Source organism: Catharus ustulatus, chromosome 24 (genome assembly GCF_009819885.2).
Source record: "Catharus ustulatus isolate bCatUst1 chromosome 24, bCatUst1.pri.v2, whole genome shotgun sequence".
NCBI classification, from domain to species: domain Eukaryota; kingdom Metazoa; phylum Chordata; class Aves; order Passeriformes; family Turdidae; genus Catharus; species Catharus ustulatus.
In genome coordinates this window covers 6,781,624-6,808,350 of record NC_046244.1, presented here as the reverse complement: position 1 = coordinate 6,808,350, position 26,727 = coordinate 6,781,624, and the positions used below count along the sequence as shown (strand labels likewise).

The 26,727-nt window shown below is 43.2% G+C and overlaps 1 protein-coding gene across 1 annotated transcript; it reads right to left on the bottom strand.

Annotated features, from left to right (window-relative positions):
- Nucleotides 1-293: 293 nt before the first annotated feature.
- On the bottom strand, nt 294-12,212 carry C1QTNF12 (C1q and TNF related 12). Its single transcript, XM_033079904.1, has 8 exons — nt 12,045-12,212; nt 8,914-9,033; nt 8,151-8,262; nt 6,743-6,915; nt 3,974-4,082; nt 2,685-2,775; nt 959-1,037; nt 294-418 (listed from the first exon to the last, which is right to left on the bottom strand). The coding sequence occupies exons 1-8, from the start codon at nt 12,210-12,212 to the stop codon at nt 320-322; spliced, it is 951 nt and encodes a 316-aa protein (XP_032935795.1). The 3' UTR covers nt 294-319.
- Between the last annotated feature and the right edge of the window lie 14,515 nt (nt 12,213-26,727).

Below are 26,727 nucleotides of genomic sequence, written 5' to 3'. Positions count from 1 at the left end.
TTGGGGGTTTGGGAGTTTTGGGATTTGGGGAATTTGGAATTTGGGGATTTGGGTGATTTTGGAGTTTGGGGTTTTGGGGTTTGGGAGTTTGGGATTTGGGGTTTGGGGATTTGGGGGATTTGGGAATTTGGGGATTTGGGAATTTGGTATTTGGGGGTTGGGTAGTTTGGGGTTGGGGATTTTGGGAATTTGGGATTGTGGGATTTTGGGGAGTCTGAGAAATGTGGGGATTTGGGGTTTGGGGTTTTTGATTTTGGGATTTTGGGGATTTGTAAATTTGGGATTTGGGGATTTGGGATTTTGTGAATTTGGGGTCGCTCTAGGCTCCCATCAGCATCCCCATGAAATCCGAGCCCGTCTGCACGGTGATGGCGGCGCCGGCGCCGTTGTCCACGAAGATGGAGGTGTACTGACCTGCCTGGGGATTGATTATTGATTATTGATTATTGATTATTGATTATTAATTATTGGGGATTGATCAGATGGAGGTGTACTGACCTGCCTGGGGATTGATTATTGATTATTGATTATTGATTATTGATTATGATTATTGATTACGGGGGATTGATCAGATGGAGGTGTACTGACCTGCCTGGGGATTGATTATTGATTATTGATTATTGATTATTGGATACTGATCAGATGGAGGTGTACTGACCTGCCTGGAGATTGATTATTGATTATTGATTATTGATTATTGGGGATTGATCAGATGGAGATGTACTGACCTGCCTGGGGATTGATTATTGATTATTGATCGGGGATTGATTATTGGGGATTGGTCAGATGGAGGTGTACTGACCTGCCTGGGGGATTGATTATTGATTATTGGGGATTGATTATTGATTATTGGGTAGTGATCAGATGGAGGTGTACTGACCTGCCTGGGGGATTGACCATGGGTTATTGATTATGGGTTATTGATCAGGGCAGAAATTCCCAAATCTCAGGGCCTCACCTGCAGCTGCAGCAAGCCATGGACATAAATGGTGAAGATTTTGCTGTTGCTCTCCAGCCCAGCAATGACTTCCAGGGAGCTAAAATGAGAAATAATCAGAATAAAGCCCCCAGTTGGGTGTGGGAAGGACAATCACCCCTCAGTGACCCTGGAAATCAGAACACTGGGAGCAAAAAGGTGAATTTTGAGCCTTGTTTTCCCTATTAAATTCCTCTTTTAAAATTTTTTTTAAATTCCAGTGATGAAACCCTGCAAGTTCCAACGTGTTTTATCCCCAGGAAAAAAAAAAATAAAAAAATTTGGGAGCTGCTCAGCTGGGTTTGTGTCACATCCTGCCCAAATCCTCCCCCTCCTCTGCTCCATCCCAAATTTCCAGGGCTGCTCCCAAAGCCCCGGGGCTTTTCCAGCAGGGATGGATGGGTGAGGGGCGCTGCCATTCCCGGGAAATTCCACAGGGATGAGCCCAGGCAGGTTCCTGTCCCTGCTGCCAGATCCTGAATCCATCCCAGCCTCGCTCTGCTGCACTGGGATCTGTCCTAAATCCATCCTGAAAATTCTGGGATCTGTCCTAAATCCATCCTGAAACTTTGGGATCTGTCCTAAATCCATCCTGAAAATTCAGGGATCTGTCCTAAATCTGTCCTGGAACTCTGGGATCTGTCATAAATCCATCCTGGAACTCTGGGATCTGTCCTAAATCCATCCTGAGACTCTGGGATCTGTTCTAAATCCATCCTGAAACTTTGGGATCTGTCCTAAATCTGTCCTGAAAATTCAGAGATCTGTCCTAAATCCATCCTGAAACTCTGGGATCTGTCCTAAATCCATCCTGAAACTCTGGGATCTCCCAAATCCATCCTGAAACTCTGGGATCTGTTCTAAATCCATCCCGAAACTCTGGGATCTGTCCTAAATCTGTCCTGAAAATTCAGAGATCTGTCCTAAATCTGTCCTGGAACTCTGGATGGGATCTCTCGCAAATCCATTGGGATTGTTCTGGGATCTCTCATAAATCCATCCTGAAAATTCTGGGTGGAATCTCTCCCAAATCCATCCTGATCACTTTGGGATCTCCTAAATCCATCCTGAAACTTTGGGATTTGTCTCAAATCCATCCTGAAAATGCAGGATCTGTCTTAAATCCATCCTGAAATCTTGGGATCTTCCAAATCCATCGTGATCATTGTGGGATCTCCCAAATCCATCCTGAAAATTCAGGAATCTCTCCCAAATCCATCCTGAGATCTCTGGGATCTCTCCCAAATCCATCCTGAAAATTCAGAGATCTCTCCCAAATCCATTCTGAAATTCAGGAATCTCTCCCAAATCCATCCTGATCTCTCAGGGATCTGTCCCAAATCCATCCTGAACATTCAGGAATTTCTGCCAAATCCATCCTGAAAATTCAGGAATCTCTCCCAAATCCATCCTGATCTCTGGGATCTGTCCCAGATCCATCCTGAAAACTCTGGAATGTGTCCTAAATCCATCCTGATCATTGTGGGATCTGTCCTAAATCCACCTGAAAATTCTGGAATGTGTCCTGAATCCACCCTGAAAATTCTGGGTGAAACATTCAGAACTTCTGAACCTTTGAGGAAGATAATTTCTAAAATTTGGTAAAATGCTCAGAAATACTAAAAATATGAGGGAAATAATTTCTAGAATTGGGTGGCACATCCAAAACCTCTGAACTTTGGGGACAGGAGCCCAGCCCTGCACTCACGTGTGGCGGTGGCACAGGGACTCGATGCAGATCAACACCCGCACGCTGTCCCGCGCCCGCAGCTGCCCCCGGCTCTTCAGCTCGCTGTGGTCTGGTAAAAACAGCACAAAAAAGGGTCAGGATTCTGTGGTCTGGCAAAAACAGCACAAAAAGGGTCAGGATTCCCAAAAAATCCTGGGGTTGGAGGTGCAGAAGGGGACAGAATTGTTGCAGATCCCATGGAGACAAAGCAAAGGGATCCAGCAGGGGAGAAACTCTGGAAAAATGGATTTAAAAGGGAATCCGAGATGGATTCATCAGGGGTGGAATGTCTGGAAAAATGGATTTTAAAAAATAATCCAGGGTGAATCCATCAGGGATAGAACATCTGGGATAATGGATTTTAAAAGGAGATCCAAGATGGATCCATCAGTGATAGAACCTCTGGAAAAATTGATTTTAAAAGAGGATCCAAGGTGAATTTATTAGGGCAGAAGCTCTGGAAAAATTGATTTTGAAAAGGGATCCAAGGTGGATCTAGCAAGGGAGAACCTCTGGAAAAATGGATTTTAAAAGGGAATCCAAAATGGATTCATCAGGGCAGAACCTCTAGAAAAATGTATTTAAAAAGGGAATCCAAGGTGGATTCATCAGGGCAGAAGCTCTGGAAAAATGGATTTAAAAAAGGATCCAAGGTGGATCTAGAAGGGCAGAACCTCTGGAAAAACTGGATTTTAAAAATGAATCTGTGGATGGATCCATCAGTGATAGAACCTCTGGAAAATGGATTTTAAAAAAGAATCCAGGGTGAGTCCATCAGGGATGGAACATCTGGAAAAATGGATTTTAAAAGGGAATCCAGTGATGGAACCTCTGGAATATCAGGTTAAAAAAGGGGTTTCCAGCTGGATCCATCAGGGCAGAACCTCTGGAAAAATTGATTTTTAAAAGGGAATCCAAGATGGATCTACCAGGACAGAACCTCTGGAAAAATGTATTTAGAAAGGGAATCCAAGGTGGATTCATCAGGGCAGAAGCTCTGGAAAAATGGATTTTAAAAATGAATCCATGGATGGATCCATCAGTGATAGAACATCTGGGATAAAGGATTTAAAAAGGGAATCCAAGATGGATCTATCAGGGCAGAACCTCTGGAAAAATGGATGTATAAAGAGGATCCAAGATGGATCCACCAGTGATAGAACATCTGGAACAATAAATTTAAAAGGAAATCCAGGGGTTCCCCAGGGCCATATCCAGGTTTTTCCAGGTTTTTCCATGTCCCCAGGTGCCCAGTCCCTGGCACTCACCGATGTGGATGTTGGCTGAGAACTGGTAGATGCCCCCCACGGGCGCCGTGAAGCGGCCGGTGGCCAAGTTCAGCCCCGAGCCCCGCAGGAACGCGCCCTTGGCCAGGGGCTGTGGGGACAAAACACAGCTGGGGCTGAGCCCAAATCCTGGGGGGAACCCAGATCCATCCCTGGGGTGACCCCAAATCCATCCCTGGGCTGATTCCAAATCCCAGTGCAGCTCCCAAATCCCTGTGCTGACCCCAAATCCCAGTGCTGCTCCCAAATCCCCAGGCTGATCCCAAATCCCTGTGCTGATCCCAAATCCCTGTGCAGCTCCCAAATCCCAGTGCTGATCCCAAATCCCTGTGCTGCTCCCAAATCCCAGTGCAGCTCCCAAATCCCTGTGCTGATCCCAAATCCCTGTGCTGCTCCCAAATCCCAGTGCTGACCCCAAATCCCAGTGCAGCTCCCAAATCCCTGTGCTGATCCCAAATCCCTGTGCTGCTCCCAAATCCCAGTGCTGACCCCAAATCCCTGTGCTGCTCCCAAATCCCAGTGCTGCTCCCAAATCCCTGTGCTGCTCCCAAATCCCTGTCCTGCTCCCAAATCCCTGTCCTGCTCCCAAATCCATGTGCTGATTCCAAATCCCTGTGCTGATCCCAAATCCCTGTTCTGCTCCCAAATCCCAGTGCTGCTCCCAAATCCCTGTGCTGATCCCAAATCCCCAGGCTGATCCCAAATCCCTGTGCTGCTCCCAAATCCCTGTGCTGATCCCAGATCCCTGTCCTGCTCCCAAATCTCTGTGCTGATCCCAAATCCCTGTTCTGCTCCCACATCCCTGTGCTGATCCCAAATCCCTGTGCTGCTCCCAAATCCCTATGCTGATCCCAAACCCCTGTGCTGCTCCCAAATCCCCAGGCTGATCCCAAATCCCTGTACTGCTCCCAAATCCCTGTCCTGATCCCAAATCCCTGTGCTGCTCCCAAATCCCTGTCCTGATCCCAAATTCCTGTGCTGATCCCAAATCTCTGTGCAGTTCCCAAATCCCAGTGCTGATCCCAAATCCCTGTGCTGCTCCCAAATCCCTGTGCTGCTCCCAAATCCCTGTCCTGATCCCAAATTCCTGTGCTGATCCCAAATCCATGTGCTGATCCCAAATCCCAGTGCTGATCCCAAATCCCAGTGCTGTTCCCAAATCCCAGTGCTGATCCCAAATCCCTGTCCTGCTCCCAAATCCCTGTCCTGCTCCCAAATCCATGTGCTGATCCCAAATCTCTATGCTGATTCCAAATCCCTGTGTTGATCCCAAATCCCTGTTCTGCTCCCAAATCCCAGTGCTGATCCCAAATCCCTGTGCTGATCCCAAATCCCTGTGCTGATCCCACATCCACCCCTGCTGCTCCTGGCTCTGAATTCCCCTTTCCAGAGGGCACAAGCCAGAACCAGACATTTCTTGTCCCGGGCTGCTTTGGCATCCAGAGCCTCCCTCAGCAGCCCCGAGCCAGGAAAAATTCAAAATTCAAAATTCAGAAGGAGTTGGGCACCCCAGCCCTGAGGCATGGGAAGCACGGATGCCTTAATTAGTCCCATTTTCCCTGCTAATTAATGAGGCAGCAGCTCTGCCTCCAGCCCTGCCCACGCCTCAGGGCTGATCCTGCCTGCCTGCCAAAAAGTTTGGGGGAAATCCAGGAATGCGTTTTCTGTAGGGAATAAACACTGCAGCAGTGCCAGCAGGAAAACATCCCCGAGGGCAGGATTGTCCCTGTCACATTCCCTCCTCAAGCCCTTCCTGTCACCTCCCAAAACGCCCCCGAGGGCCTCAGGGAGCCCAAAATCAACAAAAAGTCAATTATCAAATCATTATTTGGGTTTGATTCTTAGTTTCATGCTGGGAAGTATGGAAAATATCTCAGGAAAATGGATTTTAAAAAAGGGGATCCAAGGTGGATCCATCAGGGTTAGAATGTCTGGAATATCAGATTTTAAAATGAGATCCAAGATGGATCCATAAGTGACAGAACCTCTGGAAAAATGGATTTTTAAAAGGAATCCATGGATGGATCCAAGTGATAGAACATGTGGAAAAATTGATTTTAAAAGGGAATCCAGAGTGGATCCATCAGTGATGGAACCTCTGGAAAAATGGATTTAAAAAAATAATCCAAGATGGATCCATCTGCAATAGAACCTCTGGAATATCAGATTTAAAAGTTAGATCCAAGGTTATTTAAAAGTTAGATCCAAGCTGAATCTGTGGAATATCAGATTTAAAAATGGAATCCAGGGTGGATCCATCAATGACGGAACCTGTGGAAAATGGATTTAAAAAGGGAACCCAAGGTGGATCCATCAGTGATAAAACCTCTGGAATATCAGATTTAAAAATTAGATCCAAGATGGATCCATAAGTGATAGAACCTGTGGAATATCAGATTTTAAAAGGGGATCCAAGGTGGATCCACCAGTGATAAAACCTCTGGAATATCAGATTAAAAAATTAGATCCAAGATGGATCCATAAATGATAGAACCTGTGGAATATCAGATTTAAAAAGGAAATCCAGGGTGGATCCATCAATGATGGAACCTGTAGAAAATGGATTTAAAAAGAGGATCCAAGGTGGATCCACCAGTGGCAGAACCTTTGGGATAATGGATTTTAAAGGAGATCCAAGATGGATCCTTTGGACATTCCCTCCTGGATTTTTCTCTCCTTTCATCCCACGAGCAGTTCTGAACCAGGAAGCCCCAGAGGGCCGAGCAGGGAGCTCTGGAGTTCCTCTCTCACCGACTGGAAATTCTGCAGCTCCACCAGGGTCTTCTTGTCCACCAGCACGTGTCCCTTGAGCTGGCAGTGGAACGCCTCGTCCAGGCGCCGCGGCGGCCGCGGCTCCGGCAGCGACAGCAGCAGCGGGGGCAGCGGGCTGGGGAGGGCCAGGGAGGCTCGCTGCTCCATGGCTTCTGAGGGAAAAGGGAGATAAAATTAAATAAAATTAAATAAAATCTTTATTTTAGGTGGGCAGCAAGCTGGGGAGGGCCGGGGAGGCTCGCTGCTCCATGGCTTCTGAGGGAAAAGGGAGATAAAATCATATAAAATTAAATAGAATTAAGTAAAATCATTGTTTAAAGGGAAGGAGCTGGCTGGGGTGGACTGGGACCGCCATGGGTGCTTGGTGTTCCATGGTTTCTGAGGGAAAAGGGAGATAAAATTAAATAAAATTAAATAAAATCTTAATTTTAGGTGGGCAGCAGGCTGGGGAGGGCCAGGGAGGCTCGGTGCTCCATGGCTTCTGAGGGAAAAGGGAGATAAAATTAAATAAAATTAAATTAAATCATTATTTATGGGGAAGGACCTGGTTGGGGTGGGATGGGACTGCCAGGGAGGCTCGGTGCTCCATGGCTTCTGAGGGAAAAGGAGATAAAATCAAATAAAATTAAATAAAATCTTAATTTTAGGTGGGCAGCCAGCTGGGGAGGGCCAGGGAGGCTCGGTGCTCCATGGCTTCTGAGGGGAAAGGGAGATATAATCAAATAAAATTAAATAAAATCATTATTTAAGGGGGAGGAGCTGGCTGGGGTGGGATGGGATGACCAGGGAAGCTCAGTGTTCCATGGCTTCTGAGGGAAAAAGGAAGATAAATTAAATAAAATTAATCTAAAACTTCATTTATGGCCTAGCAGTGGCTGGGCCGAAATGGCCACGACTGCTCAGTGCTCCATGGCTTCTGAGGGAAAAGGGCAATAAAATGAAATAAAAGGGAATAAAATCTTAATTTTAGGTGGGCAGCTGGCTGGGGTGAGATGGAACCACCAGGGCTGCTCAGTGCTCCATGGTTTCTGAGGGGAAAGGGCAATAAAATGAAATGAAAAGAAATAAAACCCAATTTAAGGGCCTGGCCTAGCAAGGTTGGGCTGGAACCACCAGGGCTGCTCGGTGCTCCATGGCTTCTGAGGGGAAAAGGGCAATAAAATGAAATGAAACAAAATAAAATCTTCATTTAAAGGCCTGGCCTGTGAACCATTAATGTTTGCTCAGAATTCTGCACTTGGATCTTCAATTTTAAACCCGGCAACACCGGGGGAACATTTTTGGTTGCCGGAGGAATGGTTTAGGGTGAGGATTTCTCCTGGTGCTTCACCAAAACAAAGCTCTCTCAACCTTTAATATCCATTTAAAATCTTTTAAAATCTTTTACCTTTTAAGATCTCCTTGAATTCCTGCAGAAGAAATTCCCTGGTGACTTCAGCCCCAGGAGCTCCCGGCGGGCCCTGAGGCCCAGGAGGCCCTGGAGGCCCAACCAGGCCTCGCTGAGAGAACAAAAAAAAGGAAAATTCGGGATTAAAACTTGAGAATTGCACTGGCATCAGCAAAAGTGAGGGGTTGTGCTCCCAGAAAATCCCTGGGATTCCTCAAATTATCTTTGAGGAGGGAAAATCATTCAAAGAATCCAAGATTGCCCAAGCAGCAAATGGGAAGTGATCCAGCGTCACTCAGATCATTAATTTGAAATCAATTTAATTTGAAATAAACTGCTTGTCCACACCTTGATTGGTTTATACTTTGGGATGCTTGGACTTTATCTCTTGGAAGGATAAAAAAGATGGATTTTATTTTTACTGAGAGGGAAAATAACCCAAAGAAAAGGCTTCAAGGGAGTTCAAAATTCCCACCTCTTCTTTCCCAAAACAAGAAGACTCAAACTTCTCCAAAAATTGAGAAATTATACACAAAAAATTGGAAATTCAGCTTTCTCTGGGCTGGGGATGAAAATAACCCAAAAAAAACACTTCAAGAGAGTTCAAAATTCCCACCTCTCCTCTCCCAGAGCAAGAAGGCTCAAACTTCTCAAAAAAACCCAAGAAATTAAACATAAAAAATTGGAAATTCAGCTTTCTCTGGAACGCTGAGGATGAGCAGCAGGAAGGGAAGCCATGGGACACGGGGAGTTCAAATCCTACCAATTTCTTGTCTTTGCCTTTGCATTTCCTCTTGGCGTGGCCGCCGTCGTCGGGGCGGTGCACGAAGGAGATCCAGGTCCTGCGGGGATCCGCGATCCGCGGCTCCGGGGGCTCCAGGAGCTGGGGGGACACCAGCATGAGATGGAACTGCTTGGAATTCCATGGAAAAAATACCCAGATCCTCAGGGGATGGAAATCTAAAATCCTTCAGATCTCTTTTTCCTACTGCTGGGACTCCCATTGCTCTGAAATTCCATGGAAAACCGACCTACATGTTCAGGAGATGCAAATCTAAAAATCCCTCACATCTCTTTTTCCAGCTTCTGACTCTCCCATTGCCCTGAAATTCCATGGAAAACTGACCTAGATGTTCAGGGGATGGAAATCTAAAATCCTTCAGATCTATTTTTCCGACTGCTGGGACTCCCATTCCTCTGAAATTCCATGGAAAAAATTCCCAGATATCCAGAGGATGCAAATCCAAAATTCCTTCAGATCTCTTTTTCCAACTGCTGACTCTCCCATTCCTCTGAAATTCCATGGAAAAAATTCCCAGATCCTCAGGGAATGCAAATCTAAAATCCCTCAGATCTCTTTTTCCAGCTGCTGACTCTCCCATTGCTTGGAAATTCCATGGAAAACCTTCCCAGATATTCAGAAGATGCAAATAAAAAAATTCCTTCAGATCTCTTTTTCCAGCTGCTGACTCTCCCATTGCTCTGAAATTCCATGGAAAACCTTCCCAGATATTCAGAGGATGTAAAAATCCAGCCCAGGTTGATCTTGCTGCTTTCAGGGGACATTGAGGGAATCCTTGAGGGACCAGGAGGAGCCAAGAGCTCTGAAAATCCCTCAGAGATCTTTCTGGATAAGTTCCAGATTTGGATCCCTTCTAAATAAATTCTGGATTTGGATTCCTTCTAAATAAATTCTAGATTTGTATCTCTTCTAAATAAATCCTGGATTTTGATTCCTTCTAAATAAATTCTGGATTTTGCTCCCTTCTAAATAAATTCTGGATTTGGATTCCTTCTAGATAAATTCTGGATTTGGATCCTTTCTGGATAAAGTCTGGATCTATATATATTCCGGAAAAAACTGTAATTGGATCCTTTCTGGATAGAATTATGGCTTTTTATAATTTCTGAATAAATTCTGGATTTGGATTCCTTCTAAATAAATTCTGGATTTGGATTCTTTCTAAATAAATTCTGTGATTTGGATCCTTTCTGGATAAATTCTGGATAGAAGAGATTTTTTAATTAAGGGAATTAAGTTCAGTCACTTTAACTTTGCACTCCAGTGACCTCGAAGGTGATCCCAGAGCAGCCAAATTAACAAAAATTTCCCAATCCAGCCAAATGAATTCCAGGATAAATTGGGAGATCCTAAAAAATTCAGTGTGGCCACAGAACCCTGCAGCACATCCCAAAAAACCCACAGGAAAAAAACGGATTTTTAGGGGAAATCGATGGGAAATGGGAATTTCATGGGGAATTTTTGTTTTTAATGGGAATTTTCATGGAGCTGAAGGGTTTTGCAGCCCCAAAGCTGCCCAAGCTGAACCAATTACTGGGGGCAGCACAATTGTTCCCAAATTTGTGGATCGTTGGTGGCCAGGCCCCGATTCCGGGCTTGTCCCCTGGTTGCCACGGCAACTGCCAGGCCTGATGGCCCTGAGGTCACCCCATGGGGACAGGGGACATTTCTGTGTCACCTCTGGGGACATTTCTGTGTCACCAGGGTGGCACCGAGCCCTGGGGGTGTTGGGAGTTCCCTCTCTCCTCATCTCCCTTCCTGCTCCCAATCCCAAAACCTGCTCTGAATTCCCTGTTCCCAAAAATCCCATAAAATGTTCATCCCAAAGGATTCTGAAAACTCCCTGGGAGTTTCCTCACTGCCCTTCCCTCTCCCAACCCCAAAACCTGCTGTGAATTCCCCAAACCCCTCTGGGATTCCCAAAAATCCCATAAAATGTTCATCCTAAAGGGTTCTGAAAACTCCCTGGAAGTTCTCTGCTCTTCCCAGATTCCCTTCCCTCTCCCAACCCCAAAACCTGCTCTGAATTCCCTAAATCCCTCTGGGATTCCCAAAAATCCCAAGGAAATATCCTAAAAGGTTCTGAACAAATCCCTGGAAGTTTTCTCACTGCTCTTCCCTCTCCCAAAACCCAATTCCCAAAAATCCCACGAGCGATCCCAAAAAAAATCTGAACAAGAAGTTCTCTGCTCTTCCCAGATTCCTTTCCTGCTCCCAACCCCAAAACCCGCTCTGAATTCCCCAAATCCCTCTAGGATTCCCAAAAATCCCATTAAATGTTCATCCTAAAGGGTTCTGAAAACTCTCTGGAAGTTTTCTGCTCTTCCCAGATTCTCTTCTCTCTCCCAACCCCAAAACTTGCTGTGAAATCTCCAATTCCCAAAAATCCCACGACCAATCCCAAAAAATTCTGAACAACTCCCTGGAAGTTCTCTGCTGTTTCCAGTTTCTCTTCCCTCTCCCAACCCTAAAACCTGCTGTGAATTCCCTAAATCCCTCTGCTATTCCCAAAAATCCCAAGGAAATATCCTAAAGCATTCTGAACAAATCCCTGGAAGTTTTCTCACTGCTCTTCCCTCTCCCAAAACCCAATTCCCAAAAATCCCACGAGCGATCCCAAAAAAAATCTGAACAAGAAGTTCTCTGCTCTTCCCAGATTCCTTTCCTGCTCCCAACCCCAAAACCTGCTCTGAATTCCCCAAATCCCCTGTAATTCCAAAAAATCCCATTAAATGTTCATCCTAAAGGGTTCTGAAAACTCTCTGGAAGTTCTCTGCTCTTCCCAGATTCCTTTCCTGCTCCCAATCCCAAAACCCGCTCTGAATTCCCCAAATTCATCTGCTATTCTCAAAAATCCCATTAAACGTTCACCCCAAAGGGTTCTGAACAAATCCCTGGAAGTTTTCTGCTCTTCCCAGATTCTCTTCCCTCTCCCAACCCCAAAACTTGCTGTGAAATCTCCAATTCCCAAAAATCCCATGACCGATCCCAAAAAATTCTGAACAACTCCCTGGAAGTTCTGTGTTATTCCCAGCGTGGTGAAATCAAAAAATTAATTCAAAAAACGAATTAAAGAATGGATTGGGACCCACCTGTGGCTCGTGGCCGGTGGCCAGGGAGGCGTTCAGGGGCTCCGGGGGCTCCTTCCTGCCCTTCCTGCCCCTCCCGGCCGCGGCCGCCGCGCGGGGGCACAGCTGGAGCCACAGCTGGAGCCACAGCTGGAGCAGCAGCAGCAGCCGCAGCCAGCGCCGGGGCGGCATGGCCGGGAAACCCAAAAATCGGGATTTGTGTCCTGAAAATATGGATTTGTGTCCAAAAATCCGGATTTGTGTCTGAAAAATTGGGATTTGTGTCTTAAAAAGTGGGATTTGTGTTCCTAAAATTGGGATTTGTGTCCGAAAAATTGGGATTTGTGTCTGAAAAATTGGGATTTGTGTCCCAAAATATCCGGATTTGTGTCTGAAAAATCGGGATTTGTGACCCAAAAGTCCAGAACTGTGTCCCAAAAATCCGGATTTGTGTCCCAAAATATCTGGATTTGTGTCCCAAAAGTCCAGAATTGTGTCCCAAAAAATCCGGATTTGTGTCCCAAAAATCGGGAATTGTGTCCTGAAAATCCGGATTTGTGTCCCAAAATATCCGGAACTGTGTCCCAAAAATCCTGAATTGTGTCTGAAAAATTGGGATTTTTGTCTTAAAAAGTGGGATTTGTGTTCCTAAAATTGGGATTTGTGTCCAAAAAATTGGGATTTGTGCCCCAAAATATCCGGATTTGTGTCTGAAAAATTGGGATTTGTGTCTGAAAAACTGGGATTTGTGACCCAAAAATCAGGATTTGTGTCCCAAAAGTCCAGAATTGTATCCCAAAATATCCGGATTTGTGACCTGAAAATCAGGAATTGTGTCCCGAAAATCAGGATTTGTGACCCAAAAGTCCAGAATTGTGTCCCAAAATATCCGGATTTGTGTCTGAAAAATTGGGATTTGTGTCTGAAAAACTGGGATTTGTGTCCTGAAATATCCGGATTTGTTTCCGAAAAATCGGGCTTTGTGTCCCAAAAAATCCGGAATTGTGTCCAAAAAAATCAGGATTTGTGTCTGAAAAATCAGGATTTGTGTCCCAAAATATTTGGATTTACATCCCAAAATATCCGGATTCGTGTCCAAAAAATCTGGATCTATGTCCCAAAAATCGGGATTTACCAGGACAGGATCAAGGAGTCAGGTGTAAAATCCTTCAGGAGGGACAGAAATCCGATTTGTGTCCAAAAAAATCCAAATTTATTGAGTCAGGATCGAGGAGCCAGGTGTAAAACGCTCTAGAACCAAGAAAATTCCGGATTTGTGTCCAAAAAATCCGAATTAACCAGGTGAGAAGGATCCAAGCAGTCACCAATAAAAAAACCAGATTTCTTTCTGGAAAAAAAAAAATCCCAAAATTTACCAGGTCAGGATCGAGGAGCCAGGTGCAAAATCCTTCAGGACCAAGAAAAATCCAATTTGTCTCCAAAGAAAATTCCAAAATTCAGAAGGGTCCAAGTAGATTTATCTCCAAAAAAATTCCAGATTTCAGAAGGATCCAAGCAGATTTGTCTCAAAAAAAATCCAAAATTCAGAAGGATCTAAGTAGATTTGTCTCCAAAAAATTCAAAATTCAGAAGGATCCAACTGGATTTATCTTCAAAAAAATCCAAATTTCAGAAGGATCCAACCAGATTTATCTTAAAAAAAAAAATCCAGATTTCAGAAGTATCCATGCAGATTTATCTCCAAAAAATTCCACATTTCAGAAGGATCCAAGTGGATTTATCTCCTAAAAATTCCAAATTCCAGAAGGGTCCGAGCAGCCAGGTGCCAAATCCTCCAGAGACTGAAAAATCCCCGGATTTGTGTCCCAAAAATTCCAAATTTCCGCCAGATCCGAGAGGTTCCCGGGGCCGGGTTTGGGATTTGTTCGGAATTCTGGAGGAGCCAAGTGTGGAACGTCCCGGAAATCCCAAATTCAGGGCAGCTCTGCCCCTAAACACGGCCTAAAACTGGTTTTAAAGGTACTCAGCGCCTCCTAAGTCCAGCTTGGAACTGGTTTTATTCTGCCCCCAAAATCCAGCTTGAAAGTGGTTTTATTCTGCCCCTAAACCCGGCCTAAAACTGGTTTTAAAGGCAGTCAGTTCTCCCAAAATCCAGTTTGAAACTGGTTTTATTCTTCCACCCTAAATCTGGCTTGAAACTGGTTTTAAAGGCACTCAGCACTCCCAAAACCTGGCTTGAAAGTGGTTTTATTTTGCCCCCAAATACAGCCTAAAACTGGTTTTAAAGGCATTCAGCTCACTCAAAATCGAGCTTGAAACCGGTTTGACTCTGCTCCCCCAAAATCGGATTTAAAACTGGTTTCACTCTGCCTTCTTAAATCCGGCTTGAAACTGGTTTTAAAGGCACTCAGCCCCCCAGATTGGTTTTAAAACTGGTTTTAAAGGTATTCAGCCCCCTAGATCAGGTTTAACACTGGTTTTAAAGGTACTCGGACACCCAGATCGGGTTTAAAACTGGTTTTAAAGGCTGCCCCAGCTCGGCTCAGAGCCCGGATCCCGCCCGTCCGTCCCCTCCGGAATGCGGCGGCTCCGGGGACAAATCCTCATCCTCCCCTCTCAGCATTCCAGGGAATCGGCATCCAGGGGAGCGCTCAGCCTTGGGGGGAGCCCAAAAAAACAAATCAAAAAAAACCAATCCTAAAAAACAAATCCTAAAAAACCAGTCCCAAAAAACCAGATCCTTCACATCCCAGAAAAGAAATCACTCGCTCCCCAAAAATTCAATCCCCCAAAAAACAAATCCCAAAATCCAGATCCCTCACACCCCAAAAAACAAATCCCCAAAAAACAAATCCCAAAAATCCAAATCCCGAAAAGACAAATCCCTCACATCCCAAAAATTCCTTCGGGGGGGAAGCGAAACCTCCGCAGAGTCCGTGAGGAGCAGGTGAAGGATTTTCCTCCTTTCCTGAGGATTTTCCTCTTTTCCCAAGGAATTTCCTCCTTTCCCGAAGATTTTCCTCTTTTCCCAAGAATTTTCCTCCTTTCCCGAGGATTTTCCTTCTTTCCTTTCCCAAGGATTTTCCTCCTTGCCTGGATTTTTTCCTCCTTTCCCGGCTTTTCCCTCCTTTCCTTTCCCGGTTTTCCTCCTCCTTTCCCTTTTTTTTTCCTCCTTTCCCGGTTTTTCACTCCTTTCCTTTCCTGGTTTTTCCCTCCTTTCCTTTCCCGATTTTTTTTCTCCTCCTTTCCCGATTTTTTTTCTCCTCCTTTCCCGATTTTTTCCCCCGCTGGATCCGCAGCTCCCGGCGCTGTCAGGGCACAGACCCGCGTGGGTTCCTCATCCCAATCCCTTTTTCCAGGCACAATTCCAGGCACAATTCCAGGCTCCTCCCGCTCCTCCCGAAGGAGTTTCCATCAACTCCAAGAAAAGGAGTTTAAAAAAAAAAAAAACGGGATTAAAAAAAAAAAAAAGGCAGCAGGAGGAGGAGGAGGGCTGGGCTGTAATGAGCTGTCACGCCGCCTCTCCTCACATTCCCATTAAATTCCCAGATAATGGAGCGTGCCAGGAAGATTGGGATCAGTGCCCGTGCCCTGCCCCCCTCCCCTCCCCTCCCTGGGCTCGGGAAAATCGGATTTTCCTGGGAATGAAGCGCTGGAAATAAAGCCCAGCATGGATAGGGGAGAATTCCTGTGGGATGTGGAAGTACTGATGGGTACGGAATTCCTGAGGGATTCAGAATTCCTGCTTGGATGGGGCAGAATTCCTGTGGGATACAGAACTCCTGATGGATTCAGAATTCCTGAAGGATTCAGAATTCCTGAGGGATTCAGAATTCCTGATGGATAGGGCAGAATTCCTGCTTAGATACAGAATTCCTGAGGGATTCAGAATTCCTGAGGGATACAGAGTTCCTGATGGGTTCGGAATTCCTGAGGGATACAGAATTCCTGATGGATAGGGCAGAATTCCTGCTTGGATTCAGAATTCCTGAGGGATCCAGAATTTCTGAGAGAATCAGAATTCCCGAGGGATTCAGAATTCCTGCTTGGATGGGGCAGAATTCCTGATGGATACAGAATTCCTGATGGATACAGAATTCCTGATGGATTCAGAATTCCTGCTTGGATTCAGAGTTCCTGAGGGATACAGAATTCCTGAGGGATACAGAATTCCTGAGGGATTCAGAAATTCCTGATTGGATTCAGAATTCCTGCTTGGATTCAGAATTCCAGATAGATTCCCCTTCTTAGACTCAGAATTCCTGAGAGATCCAGAATTCCTGATGGATACGGAATTCCTGATGGGTACAGAATTCCTGAGGGATTCAGAATTCCTGATGGATAGGGCAGAGTTCCCGATGGATTCAGAATTCCTGAGGGATTCAGAATTCCTGAGGGATAGGGCAGAGTTCCTGATGGATTCAGAATTCCTGAGAAATTCAGAATCCCCTGCTTAGATTCAGAATTCCTGAGGAATTCAGAATTCCTGAGAGATCCAGAATTCCTGAGGGATACAGAATTCCTGATGGCTAGGGCACAATTCCTGCTTAGATTCAGAATTCCCGAGGGATTCAGAATTCCTGAGGGATACAGAATTCCTGATGGACACAGAATTCCTGCTTGGATAGGGCAGAATTCCTGCTTGGATTCAGAATTGCTGAGGGATTCAGAATTCCTGAGGGATAGGGCAGAGTTCCTGATGGATTCAGAATTCCTGAGGGATTCAGAATTCCAGATAGATTCCCCTGCTTAGATTCAGAATTCCTGAGGAATTCTGAATTCCTGAGAGATCCAGAATTCCTGAGGGATACAGAATTCCCAAGGGATTCAGAATTCCTGATGGATACAGAATTCCAGCTTGGATAGGGCAGAATTCCTGCTGGGTACAGAATCCTTGAGGGATTCAGAATTCCTGCTTGGATGTGGCAGAATTTCTGCTTTATCTCCTGGTTTGGAAAGGGCAGAATTCCTGATGGATCCAGAATTCCTGAAGGATTCAGAATTCCTGAAGGATTCAGAATTCCTGAAAGATTCAGAATTCCTGATGGATCCAGAATTCCTGAAGGATCCAGAATTCCTGAGAGATTCAGAATCCCTGCTTGACTTCCCAGTTCAGGGGGGGTTTCCTGTCCAATTTTCCCTGTTTTTCCCAGTTTGGGTTGTTCCTTGTGGAATTTTCCCAGTTTGGATCAGGCAGAATTCCCACTTTATTTCCCACTTTGGAGTGTTCCACATCCAATTTTCTCAATTTTCCCCCTGCTCTTCCCAGCTGAATTCCTCCCCAAAAACAAAATTCCAAGATTTTCCCCCACCAGCACTTCCCAAGGGATCTCTGGATGTGCTTGGACAAATCCCTGCACCAAATATTCCAAATTTTCCCCAAAAAATCCAGACCCTGATGCAAAGATTTATCTGGGGGAAAAAAAAAATAAATCCAGGAATGGTAAAAGGAGGAAAATTCCAGGATTTGAAGTTTTTTTTCTGAAAAAAATTCCTTGATTTTACCAATTCCTTTCCCATCAATCCTGAAATATGAGGGAGAATTGGCAGCGTGGTTTTCCTTGGGTGGATGGAGAAATTTCCTTAAAAATTCAGGGAGGAGGAGGAAAAAATTGTGGATCAGAAGGAAAATTTTATGGATGAGGAGGAAAATTTAAGAATCAGGAGGAAAATTTATGGATCAGGAGGGAAAAATTGTGGAGCAGGAAGAAAAAATTTATGGATGAGGAGGAAAAATTTGTGGATCATGAAGAAAAATTTATGGATGAGGAGGAAAATTTTGTGGAGCAGGAAGAAAATTTTGTGGATCAGGAGGAAAATCTTGTGGATCAGGAGGAAAAAATTATGGATGAGGAGGAAAAATTTATGGATGAGGAGGAAAATTTTGTGGATCAGGAAGAAAATTTTGTGGAGCAGGAAGAAAAATTTGTGGAAGGAAAATTTATGGAACAGGAGGAAAACTGGATCAGCAACTCAAGGAAACCGAGGCACAAATTGCAGGAAAAATTAATTTTTTCCAGAGTGTTTTTTTTTGCAACACCTCCAGAAAAAAATAAAACAAAAAACCAAAAAAACTGGAATTTGGGAAGGCAAAAAAATCCCCCAGGGAAGCTCCCAGCACACCAAGGGTTAAGAGCAGCTCCCGGCCTGCTCACATTCCATGGGCACGACGTGGCTCCCGGGATTTGTTCATAATATTTAACTTTATTTCACTTTATTTAACTTTCCCCGGCGCCTTCCCACACTCCGGGCTGGGATTGTTCACGGCGGGATTTGTGGGAGCGCTCCCGATGACAAATTAATGGGATCATCCGTCACAGCCCCGCCAAAAAACGGGAAAAGGCGGCTCCAGGCTCAGCCCCAGGGCTCCCTGAGCCAAGGTTTGGGGAAAATCCAGCCTGGTTTGGGTCTGGAGAGCTTTGGGAATCATCCCAAAAATCCCTACCCCAATTTGGGAAATCCATCCTGATTTTGTTCTGGATTCTCCTAGAGAAATCCCAAAAATTCCTTCTCCCAATTTTGGGAAATCCATCCTGATTTTGTTCTGGATTCTCCTAGAGAAATCCCAAAAATTCCTTCTCCCAATTTTGGGAAATCCATCCTGGTTTTGTCCTGTGTTCTCTTGGAGGGATCCCAAAAATCCCTTGGGAAATCCAGCCTTGTTTGGTTCTGGATCCTCTCAGAGAGATCCCAAAAATCCTTTTCTCAATTTGGGAAAATTCGTCCTGGTTTGGTTCTGGAGGGCTTGGAAATCATCCCAAAAATCCTTTCCCCAGTTTTGGGAAAATCCATTCTGGTTTGGTTCTGGATTCTCTTGGAGGGATCCCAAAAATCCCTTGGGAAATCCATCCTGGTTTGGTTCTGGATTCTCCCAGAGAAATCCCAAAATTCCTTCTCCCAGTTTTGGGGAATCCATCCTGGTTTGGTTCTGGAGGGCTTGGAAATCATCCCAAAAATCCATTCCCCAATATTGGAAATCCATCCTGATTTGGTTCTAGATTCTCTCAGAGAAATCCTAAAAATCATTCTCCCAATTCTGGGAAATCCATCCTGGTTTCAGAGAAATCCCAAAAATATTTTTCCCAGTTTTAGGGAATCCACCCTGATTTTGTCCTGGATTTTTCTCTTGGAGGGATCCCAAAAATCCCTTGGGAAATCCATCCTGGTTTTGTTCTGGAGGGCTTGGAAATCATCTCAAAAATCCTTTCTCCAATTTTGGGAAATCCATTCTGGTTTGGTTCTGGATCCTCCCAGAGAAATCCCAAAAATCCTTTTCTCAGTTTGGGAAAATCCATCCTGGTTTGGTTCTGGATTTTCCAAGAGGGATCCCAAAAGTCCTTTGGGAAATCCATCCTGATTTTGCTCTGGATTCTCCCAGAGAAATCCCAAAAATTCCTTCTCCCAGTTTTAGGGAATCCACCCTGATTTTGTCCTGGATTCTCTTGGAGGGATCCCAAAAATCCCTTGGGAAATCCATCCTGGTTTTGTCCTGGATTCTCCCAGAGAAATCCCAAAATTCCTTCTCCCAATTCTGGGAAATCCATCCTGGTTTGGTTCTGGAGGGCTTGGAAATCATCCCAAAAATCCTTTTCCCAATTTGGGGAACCATTTTGTTCTGGATTCTCTTAGAGGGATCCCAAAAATCCCTCGGGAAATCCAGCCTGGTTTTGTTCTGGATTTTTCCGAGATGGATCTCAAAAATCCATCAACAAATTTAGGGAAATCCATCCTGGTTTTGTCCTGGATTCTCTTGGAGGGATCCCAAAAATCTCTTGGGAAATCCAGCCTGGTTTTGTTCTGGAGGGCTTGGAAATCATCTCAAAAATCCTTTCTCCAATTTTGGGAAATCCATTCTGGTTTGGTTCTGGATTCTCCCAGAGAAATCCCAAAAATATTTCTCCCAGTTTTAGGGAATCCACCCTGATTTTGTCCTGGATTCTCTTGGAGGGATCCCAAAAATCCCTTGGGAAATCCAGCCTGGTTTTGTTCTGGATTTTCCAAGAGGGATCCCAAAAATCCTTTGGGAAATCCATCCTGGTTTGGTTCTGGAATCTCCCAGAGAAATCCCAAAAATTCTTTTCTCAATTTTGGGAAAATTCGTCCTGGTTTGGTTCTGGAGGGCTTTGGAAATCATCCCAAAAATCTCTTCCCCAGTTTGGGGAATCCATCCTGATTTTGTTCTGGATTCTCCCAGTGAAATCCCAGAATTCCTTCTCCCAGTTTTGGGAAATCCAGCCTGGTTTGGTTCTGGAGGGCTTGGAAATCATCCCAAAAATCCTTTCCCCAATTTGGGAAATCCATCCTGATTTGGTTCTGGAATCTCCCACTGAAATCCCAAAAATTCTTTTCTCAATTTTGGGAAAATCCATCCTGGTTTGGTTCTGGATTCTCTTGGAGGGATCCCAAAAATCCCTTGGGAAACACAGCCTTGTTTGGTTCTGGATCCTCCCAGTGAAATCCCCAAAATTCTTTTCTCAATTTGGGAAAATTCGTCCTGGTTTGGTTCTGGAGGGCTTGGAAATCATCCCAAAAATCCTTTCCCCAATTTGGGGAATCCATCCTGATTTTGTTCTGTATTTTCCAAGAGTGATCCCAAAAATCCCTTGGGAAATCCATCCTGGTTTTGTTCTGGATTCTCCCAGAGAAATCCCAAAAATTCCTTCTCCCAATTTAGGGAAATCCATCCTGGTTTTGTTCTGGATTTTTCCGAGATGGATCTCAAAAATCCATCAACAAATTTAAGGAAATCCATCCTGGTTTTGTCCTGGATTCTCTTGGAGGGATCCCAAAAATCCCTTGGGAAACCCAGCCTTGTTTGGTTCTGGATCCTCCCAGTGAAATCCCAAAAATCTTTTTCCCAGTTTTGGGAAATCCATCCTGGTTTGGTTCTGGAGGGCTTGGAAATCATCTCAAAAATCCTTTTCCCAAATTCGGGAAATCCATCCTGGTTTTGTTCTGGATTCTCCTAGAGAAATCCTAAAAATCATTCTCCCAATTTTGGGAAATCCATCCTGATTTGGTTTTGGATTCTCCCAGAGAAATCCCAAAAATATTTCTCCCAGTTTTGGTGAATCCACCCTGATTTTGTCCTGGATTCTTCTCTTGGAGGGATCCCAAAAATCCCTTGGGAAATCCATCCTGGTTTTGTTCTGGATCCTCCCAGAGAAATCCCAAAAATCCTTTTCCCAATTTTGAAAAAATCCATCCTGATTCTCTCCTGGAGGGCTCGGAAATCATCTCAAAAATCCTTTCCCCAATTTGGGAAAATTCGTCCTGGTTTGGTTCTGGATTTTCCAAGAGTGATCCCAAAAATCCCTTGGGAAACCCAGCCTTGTTTGGTTCTGGATCCTCCCAGTGAAATCCCAAAAATCTTTTTCCCAGTTTTGGGAAATCCATCCTGGTTTGGTTCTGGAGGGCTTGGAAATCATCCCAAAAATCCTTTTCCCACTTTTGGGAAATCCACCCTGATTTTGTCCTGGATTCTTCTCTTGGAGGGATCCCAAAAATCCCTTGGGAAATCCAGCCTCGTTTTGTTCTGGATTTTTCCCCGAGGGACCCCAAAAATCCTTTTTCCTATTTGGGAAATCCAACCTGATTTGCTTCTGGATTTTCCAAGAGGGATCCCAAAAATCCTTTGGGAAATCCAGCCTGGTTTTGTTCCAGATTTTTCCCACACAGATCCCAAAAATTCTTTTCCCAATTTTGGGGAATCCATCCAGGTTCAGTTCTGGATTTAATGGGATCATCCATCCGGCCAAAAAACGGGTTCTGGATTCTCCCAATGAAATCCCAAAAATTCCTCAATTTGGGAAAATTCATCCTCAGGGATGAATGGAATATGTGGGAATTTCTTTTCCTCAGAAATTAAGATTTAAATTGGATATTTTGGAATTTTTTCCCCCATAGGAATGAAGGTTTAAATTAGATAGGTGGAAATTTGGGAATTTTTTTTCCCACAGGAATGAAAATTTTAATTGGATATTTGGGAATTTCTTCCCTCAGGAATGAAGGTATAAATTGGATATTTGGGATTTTTTTCCCCACAGAAATGAAGATTTAAATTGAATATTTGGGAATTTTTTCTGCACATGAATGAAAATCTAAATTGGATATTTAGGAATTTTTTCCCTCGGGAATGAAGATTTAAATGGGATATTTGGAAACTTTTCCCCCCAGGAATGAAGATTTAAATTGAATATTTGGGAATTTTTTCCCCACAGGAATCAAGGTTTAAATTGAATATTTGGGAATTTTTTTCCCCCAAGAATCAAGATTTTAATGGAATATTTAGGAATTCTTGCCCATGGTTGCGACCCCAAACATTCCAGGATTTTTTGCTGATCCCATAAAAAATTTCTCAGGGAATTTGGGATCGAAAATCCAAAATTCCCGAAAATCCTGACCCGGCTGCGCCCCCTCGTGGTGGATCCCCAAAACCACCGAAATTCCTGGAAAAACAGGGAAAAAAATCCAAAATTCCCAAATTTCTCCCACTCCAAATCCAGCAGGGCAAAGCTTCCAGTGCTAATTAAGAATTCCAAATTAATCCTAATCCAATTAATCCTGGTTTGGAAAAGGAATTTAGGAATGTTTGGAATTTTTGTGGAATTAATTTTTATTTTATTTCCTTTTATTTGATTAAATTTCATTTATTTTATTTATTTTTATTTTATTTTTTGTGTGATTTTTCCATTGGAAATGGGTATTTCCTTTTATTTAATTTAATTTCTTTTTAATGTTATTTTTATTTTTATTTTTTGTGTGATTTTTCCATTGGAAATGGGATTTTCCTTTTATTTAACTTAATTTCATTTTATTTCATTTATTTTCTTTTTGTTATTTTTATTTTATTTTTTGTGTGATTTTTCCATTGGAAATGGGATTTTCCTGCTTCTAAAAAAATCCTATTTTTTCCCCCCATGAAAATGGCATTGGGATTGATCCCTTTGATAAATTAATCATTAATTACTAATAATTATTAATTATTATTAGCAGGAATGATCCAAAATTATCCCCAAATTTAAAGGAATTATTGGAATTATAAATGATGAAGGGAAGCTGGAAAATCCAGCTGAAAAAATGAAATTAAAAAATCAGAAAAAACACATTTTTAATTTTTTTTTTAATTTAGGAACTGAAATTTTCCCAATTCTTCTTCCCAAGGAATTTTTTTCCCCAAAAAACAAACCTCACAAAGTCGATTTTTCATGGATGTTTATTATGAATAAACCACATTACAATGCAATTCCCACTCCTTGGAATCTCCAGGAAAAAGGAGAAAACTCCCCCAAAATCCAGAATTTTTTTTTTATTAAAAATGAAGATTTCTGTGGGAAAAAAAAAAAAAATCCCAACTTTTAAATCCTAAATTTTTCCAGAAATCCATGGAATTGCAGCTTGGATTTATTCCAAGATTTTATCCTGAGGGAGAGCTGGAAATTTTCATTTTTTCCTCTTTTTTATTTTGGGGGAAGAGGAAAATCAGATCCTGAATTCCCAGGAAAACACACAAAAAAATAAAAATAAAAATAAAAATAAAAATAAAAATAAAAATAAAAATAAAAATAAAAACAGGATTAAAAATTCCCAAATTTCCTGGAAAATTCCCAACTCCTGGAATCCACAAATGGCACTGGAATGGTTCAACCTTTCCTCAAAATCCAGGGAATTTTGGGGTTTAAATACAAAATTTGGGGTTTTATTTCAGCAATGAACCCCACAGGAATTTTGGGATTGGGATTTGGGATTTAGGGGGCAAAATATTTCCAGAATTCCAGAGGAATTTGGGGTTTTTTATGGTTTTTAAGAGTTAAATTTAATTTAAGGTTTAATTTCAGCAGATGAATCCCACAGGAATTTTGGGGTTGGGATTTGGGATAAAATATTTCAGAATTCCAGATGAATTTTGGGATTTTTTTCCCCAAGAATTTCAGCAAAACCTGAAGCAGGTGGAAGCGAATTTGGGCTCCTTTGTGATTCCCACTCCAAAATTGGAATTTTTCCGTTCTCAGGCTCTGTTCCCTCCACCCTCACAGCCCAAATGACCATTTTTGGGACACAAAAACCCAATTTTGGGACAATAAAACAAATTTTTGGACTACTAAAATCCATTTTTGGGACACAAAACCCATCTTTGGGGACACACAAACCCAATTTTGGGGACATAAAACTCAATTTTGGGACACAAAAAACGATTTTTGGGACACAAAACCCATTAATATAAAAATTTACTGAGGATTTTCAGTTTTCAAACCACAAATGCAGCTAAATTATAAAAAAATCAAAATGTCTCCCCAAAAATGCTTTGGGTTCACAACCCAAAATCCCAACAAGACCCAGGAAGGGCAAAATCCCAAATTTTCCACCCAAATTTCCCACCTGAATTGAAAACTCAACAGAATCAAAACTTACTGAAGATTTTCAATTGTCAAACCACAGATGGAGGAGAACTCTACAAACCAAAATTAACCCAACACTGCTGAGACTTCAGACCCCAAAATCCCAGGAAGGGTCAAAAACTCAAATTTTCCACCGGAATTTCCCACTCACCTTGAATTGAAAACTCAATGGAATAAAAATTTACTGAAGATTTTCAATTTCCAAACCAGATGGAGTTGAACTCTATAAATCAAAACCTCTCCCCAAAAATGCTTTGGGTTCTCAACCCAAAATCCCAACAAGACCCAGGAAGGGCAAAAATCCCAAATTTTCCACCTGAATTCCCCACTCATCCAGAACTGGAAACTCAACGGAGTAAAAATTTGAAGATTTTCCAAATTTTAAATCGCAAATGGAGAAGGACTCTACAAACCAAAAAGTCTCCCAAGAAGGATTTGACTCCTCATCCCAAAATCCCAGGAAGGGCCAAAACCCCAAATTTCCCCACTCATCCAGAATTGAAAACTCAATGGAGTAAAAATTTGAAGATTTTTCCGAATTTTAAATTGTAAATGGAACAGAACTCTACAAACCAAAAAGTCTCCCCAACAAGGCTTTGACTTCTGACCCCAAAATCCCAGAAAGGGTCAAAACCCCAAATTCCCCACTCATCCAGAACTGAAAACTCAATGGAGTAAAATTTTGACGATTTTTCCGAATTTTAAATCGTAAATGGAGAAGGACTCTACAAATCAAAGTGGGTTCCTAAAAATGCTTTGGGTTCTCAACCCAAAATCCCAACAAGACCCAGGAAGGGCAAAAACCCCAAATTTCCCCACTCATCCAGAATTGAAAACTCAACAGAATAAAAATTTACTGAACGTTTTCCATTGTCAAACCACAGATGGAGCCCAACTCTACAAACCAGAATCTGCCCAACAAGGCTTTGACTTCTCAACCCAAAATCCCAGGAAGGACCAAAACCCCAAATTTCCCCACTCATCCAGAATTGAAAACTCAACAGAATAAAAATTTACTGAACGTTTTCCATTGTCAAACCACAGATGGAGCCCAACTCTACAAAGCAGAATCTGCCCAACAAGGCTTTGACTTCTGACCCCAAAATCCCAGGAAGGGCCAAAACCCCAAATTCCCCACTCATCCAGAACTGAAAACTCAATGGAGTAAAATTTTGAAGATTTTCCAAATTTTACATCACAAATGGAGAAGGACTCTACAAATCAAAGTGGGTCCCCAAAAATGCTTTGGGTTCTCAACCCAAAATCCCAACACAACCCAGGAAGGGCCAAAACCCCAAATTTCCCCACTCATCCAGAATTGAAAACTCAACAGAATAAAAATTTACTGAACGTTTTCCATTGTCAAACCACAGATGGAACCCAACTCTACAAACCAGAATCTGCCCAACAAGGCTTTGACTTCTGACCCCAAAATCCCAGAAAGGGCCAAAACCCCAAATTTTCCACCTGAATTCCCCACTCATCCAGAACTGGAAACTCAATGGAGTAAAAATTTGAAGATTTTCCAAATTTTAAATCGCAGATGGAACAGAACTCTACAAATCAAAGTAGGTTCCCAAAAATGCTTTGGGTTCTCAACCCAAAATCCCCCAACACGACCCAGGAAGGGCAAAAACCCCAAATTCCCCACTCATCCAGAATTGAAAACTCAACAGAATAAAAATTTACTGAACATCTTCCATTGCCAAACCACAGATGGAGCCCAACTCTACAAACCAGAATCTTCCAAACCAGGCTTTGACTTCTGACCCCAAAATCCCAGAAAGGGCCAAAACCCCAAAATTTCCACGCAAATTCCCCACTCATCCAGAACTGAAAACTCAATGGAGTAAAAATTTGACAATTTTTCCAAATTTTAAATCATAAATGGAGAAGAACTCTACAAATCAAAGTGGGTTCCCAAAAATGCTTTGGGTTCTCAACCCAAAATCCCAACAAGACCCAGGAAGGGTCAAAACCCCAAATTTTTTCCACCCAAATTCCCCACTCATCCAGAATTGAAAACTCAACAGAATAAAAATTTACTGAACACTTTCCATTGTCAAACCACAGATGGAGCCCAACTCTACAGATCAGAATCTGCCCAACAAGGCTTTGACTTCTCAACCCAAAATGTCAGGAAGGGCAAAAACCCCAAATTCCCCACTCATCCAGAACTGGAAACTCAATGGAGTAAAATTTTGACGACTTTTCCGAATTTTAAATCGCAGATGGAACAGAACTCTACAAATCAAAGTGGGTTACCAAAAATACTTCGGGTTCACAACCCAAAATCCCAACACAACCCAGGAAGGGCCAAAACCCCAAATTCCCCCACTCATCCAGAA

Coding starts and splice junctions, on each gene's coding strand:
- C1QTNF12 (XM_033079904.1), bottom strand. CDS start 12,212: ATGCCGCCCCGGCGCTGGCTGCGGCTGCTGCTGCTGCTCCAGCTGTGG. Junction 4,083..6,742: donor AGCTGCAGAATTTCCAGTCG/GTGAGAGAGGAA, acceptor TTGTCCCCACAG/CCCCTGGCCAAGGGCGCGTT. Junction 1,038..2,684: donor TCCCTGTGCCACCGCCACAC/GTGAGTGCAGGG, acceptor TTCTCATTTTAG/CTCCCTGGAAGTCATTGCTG.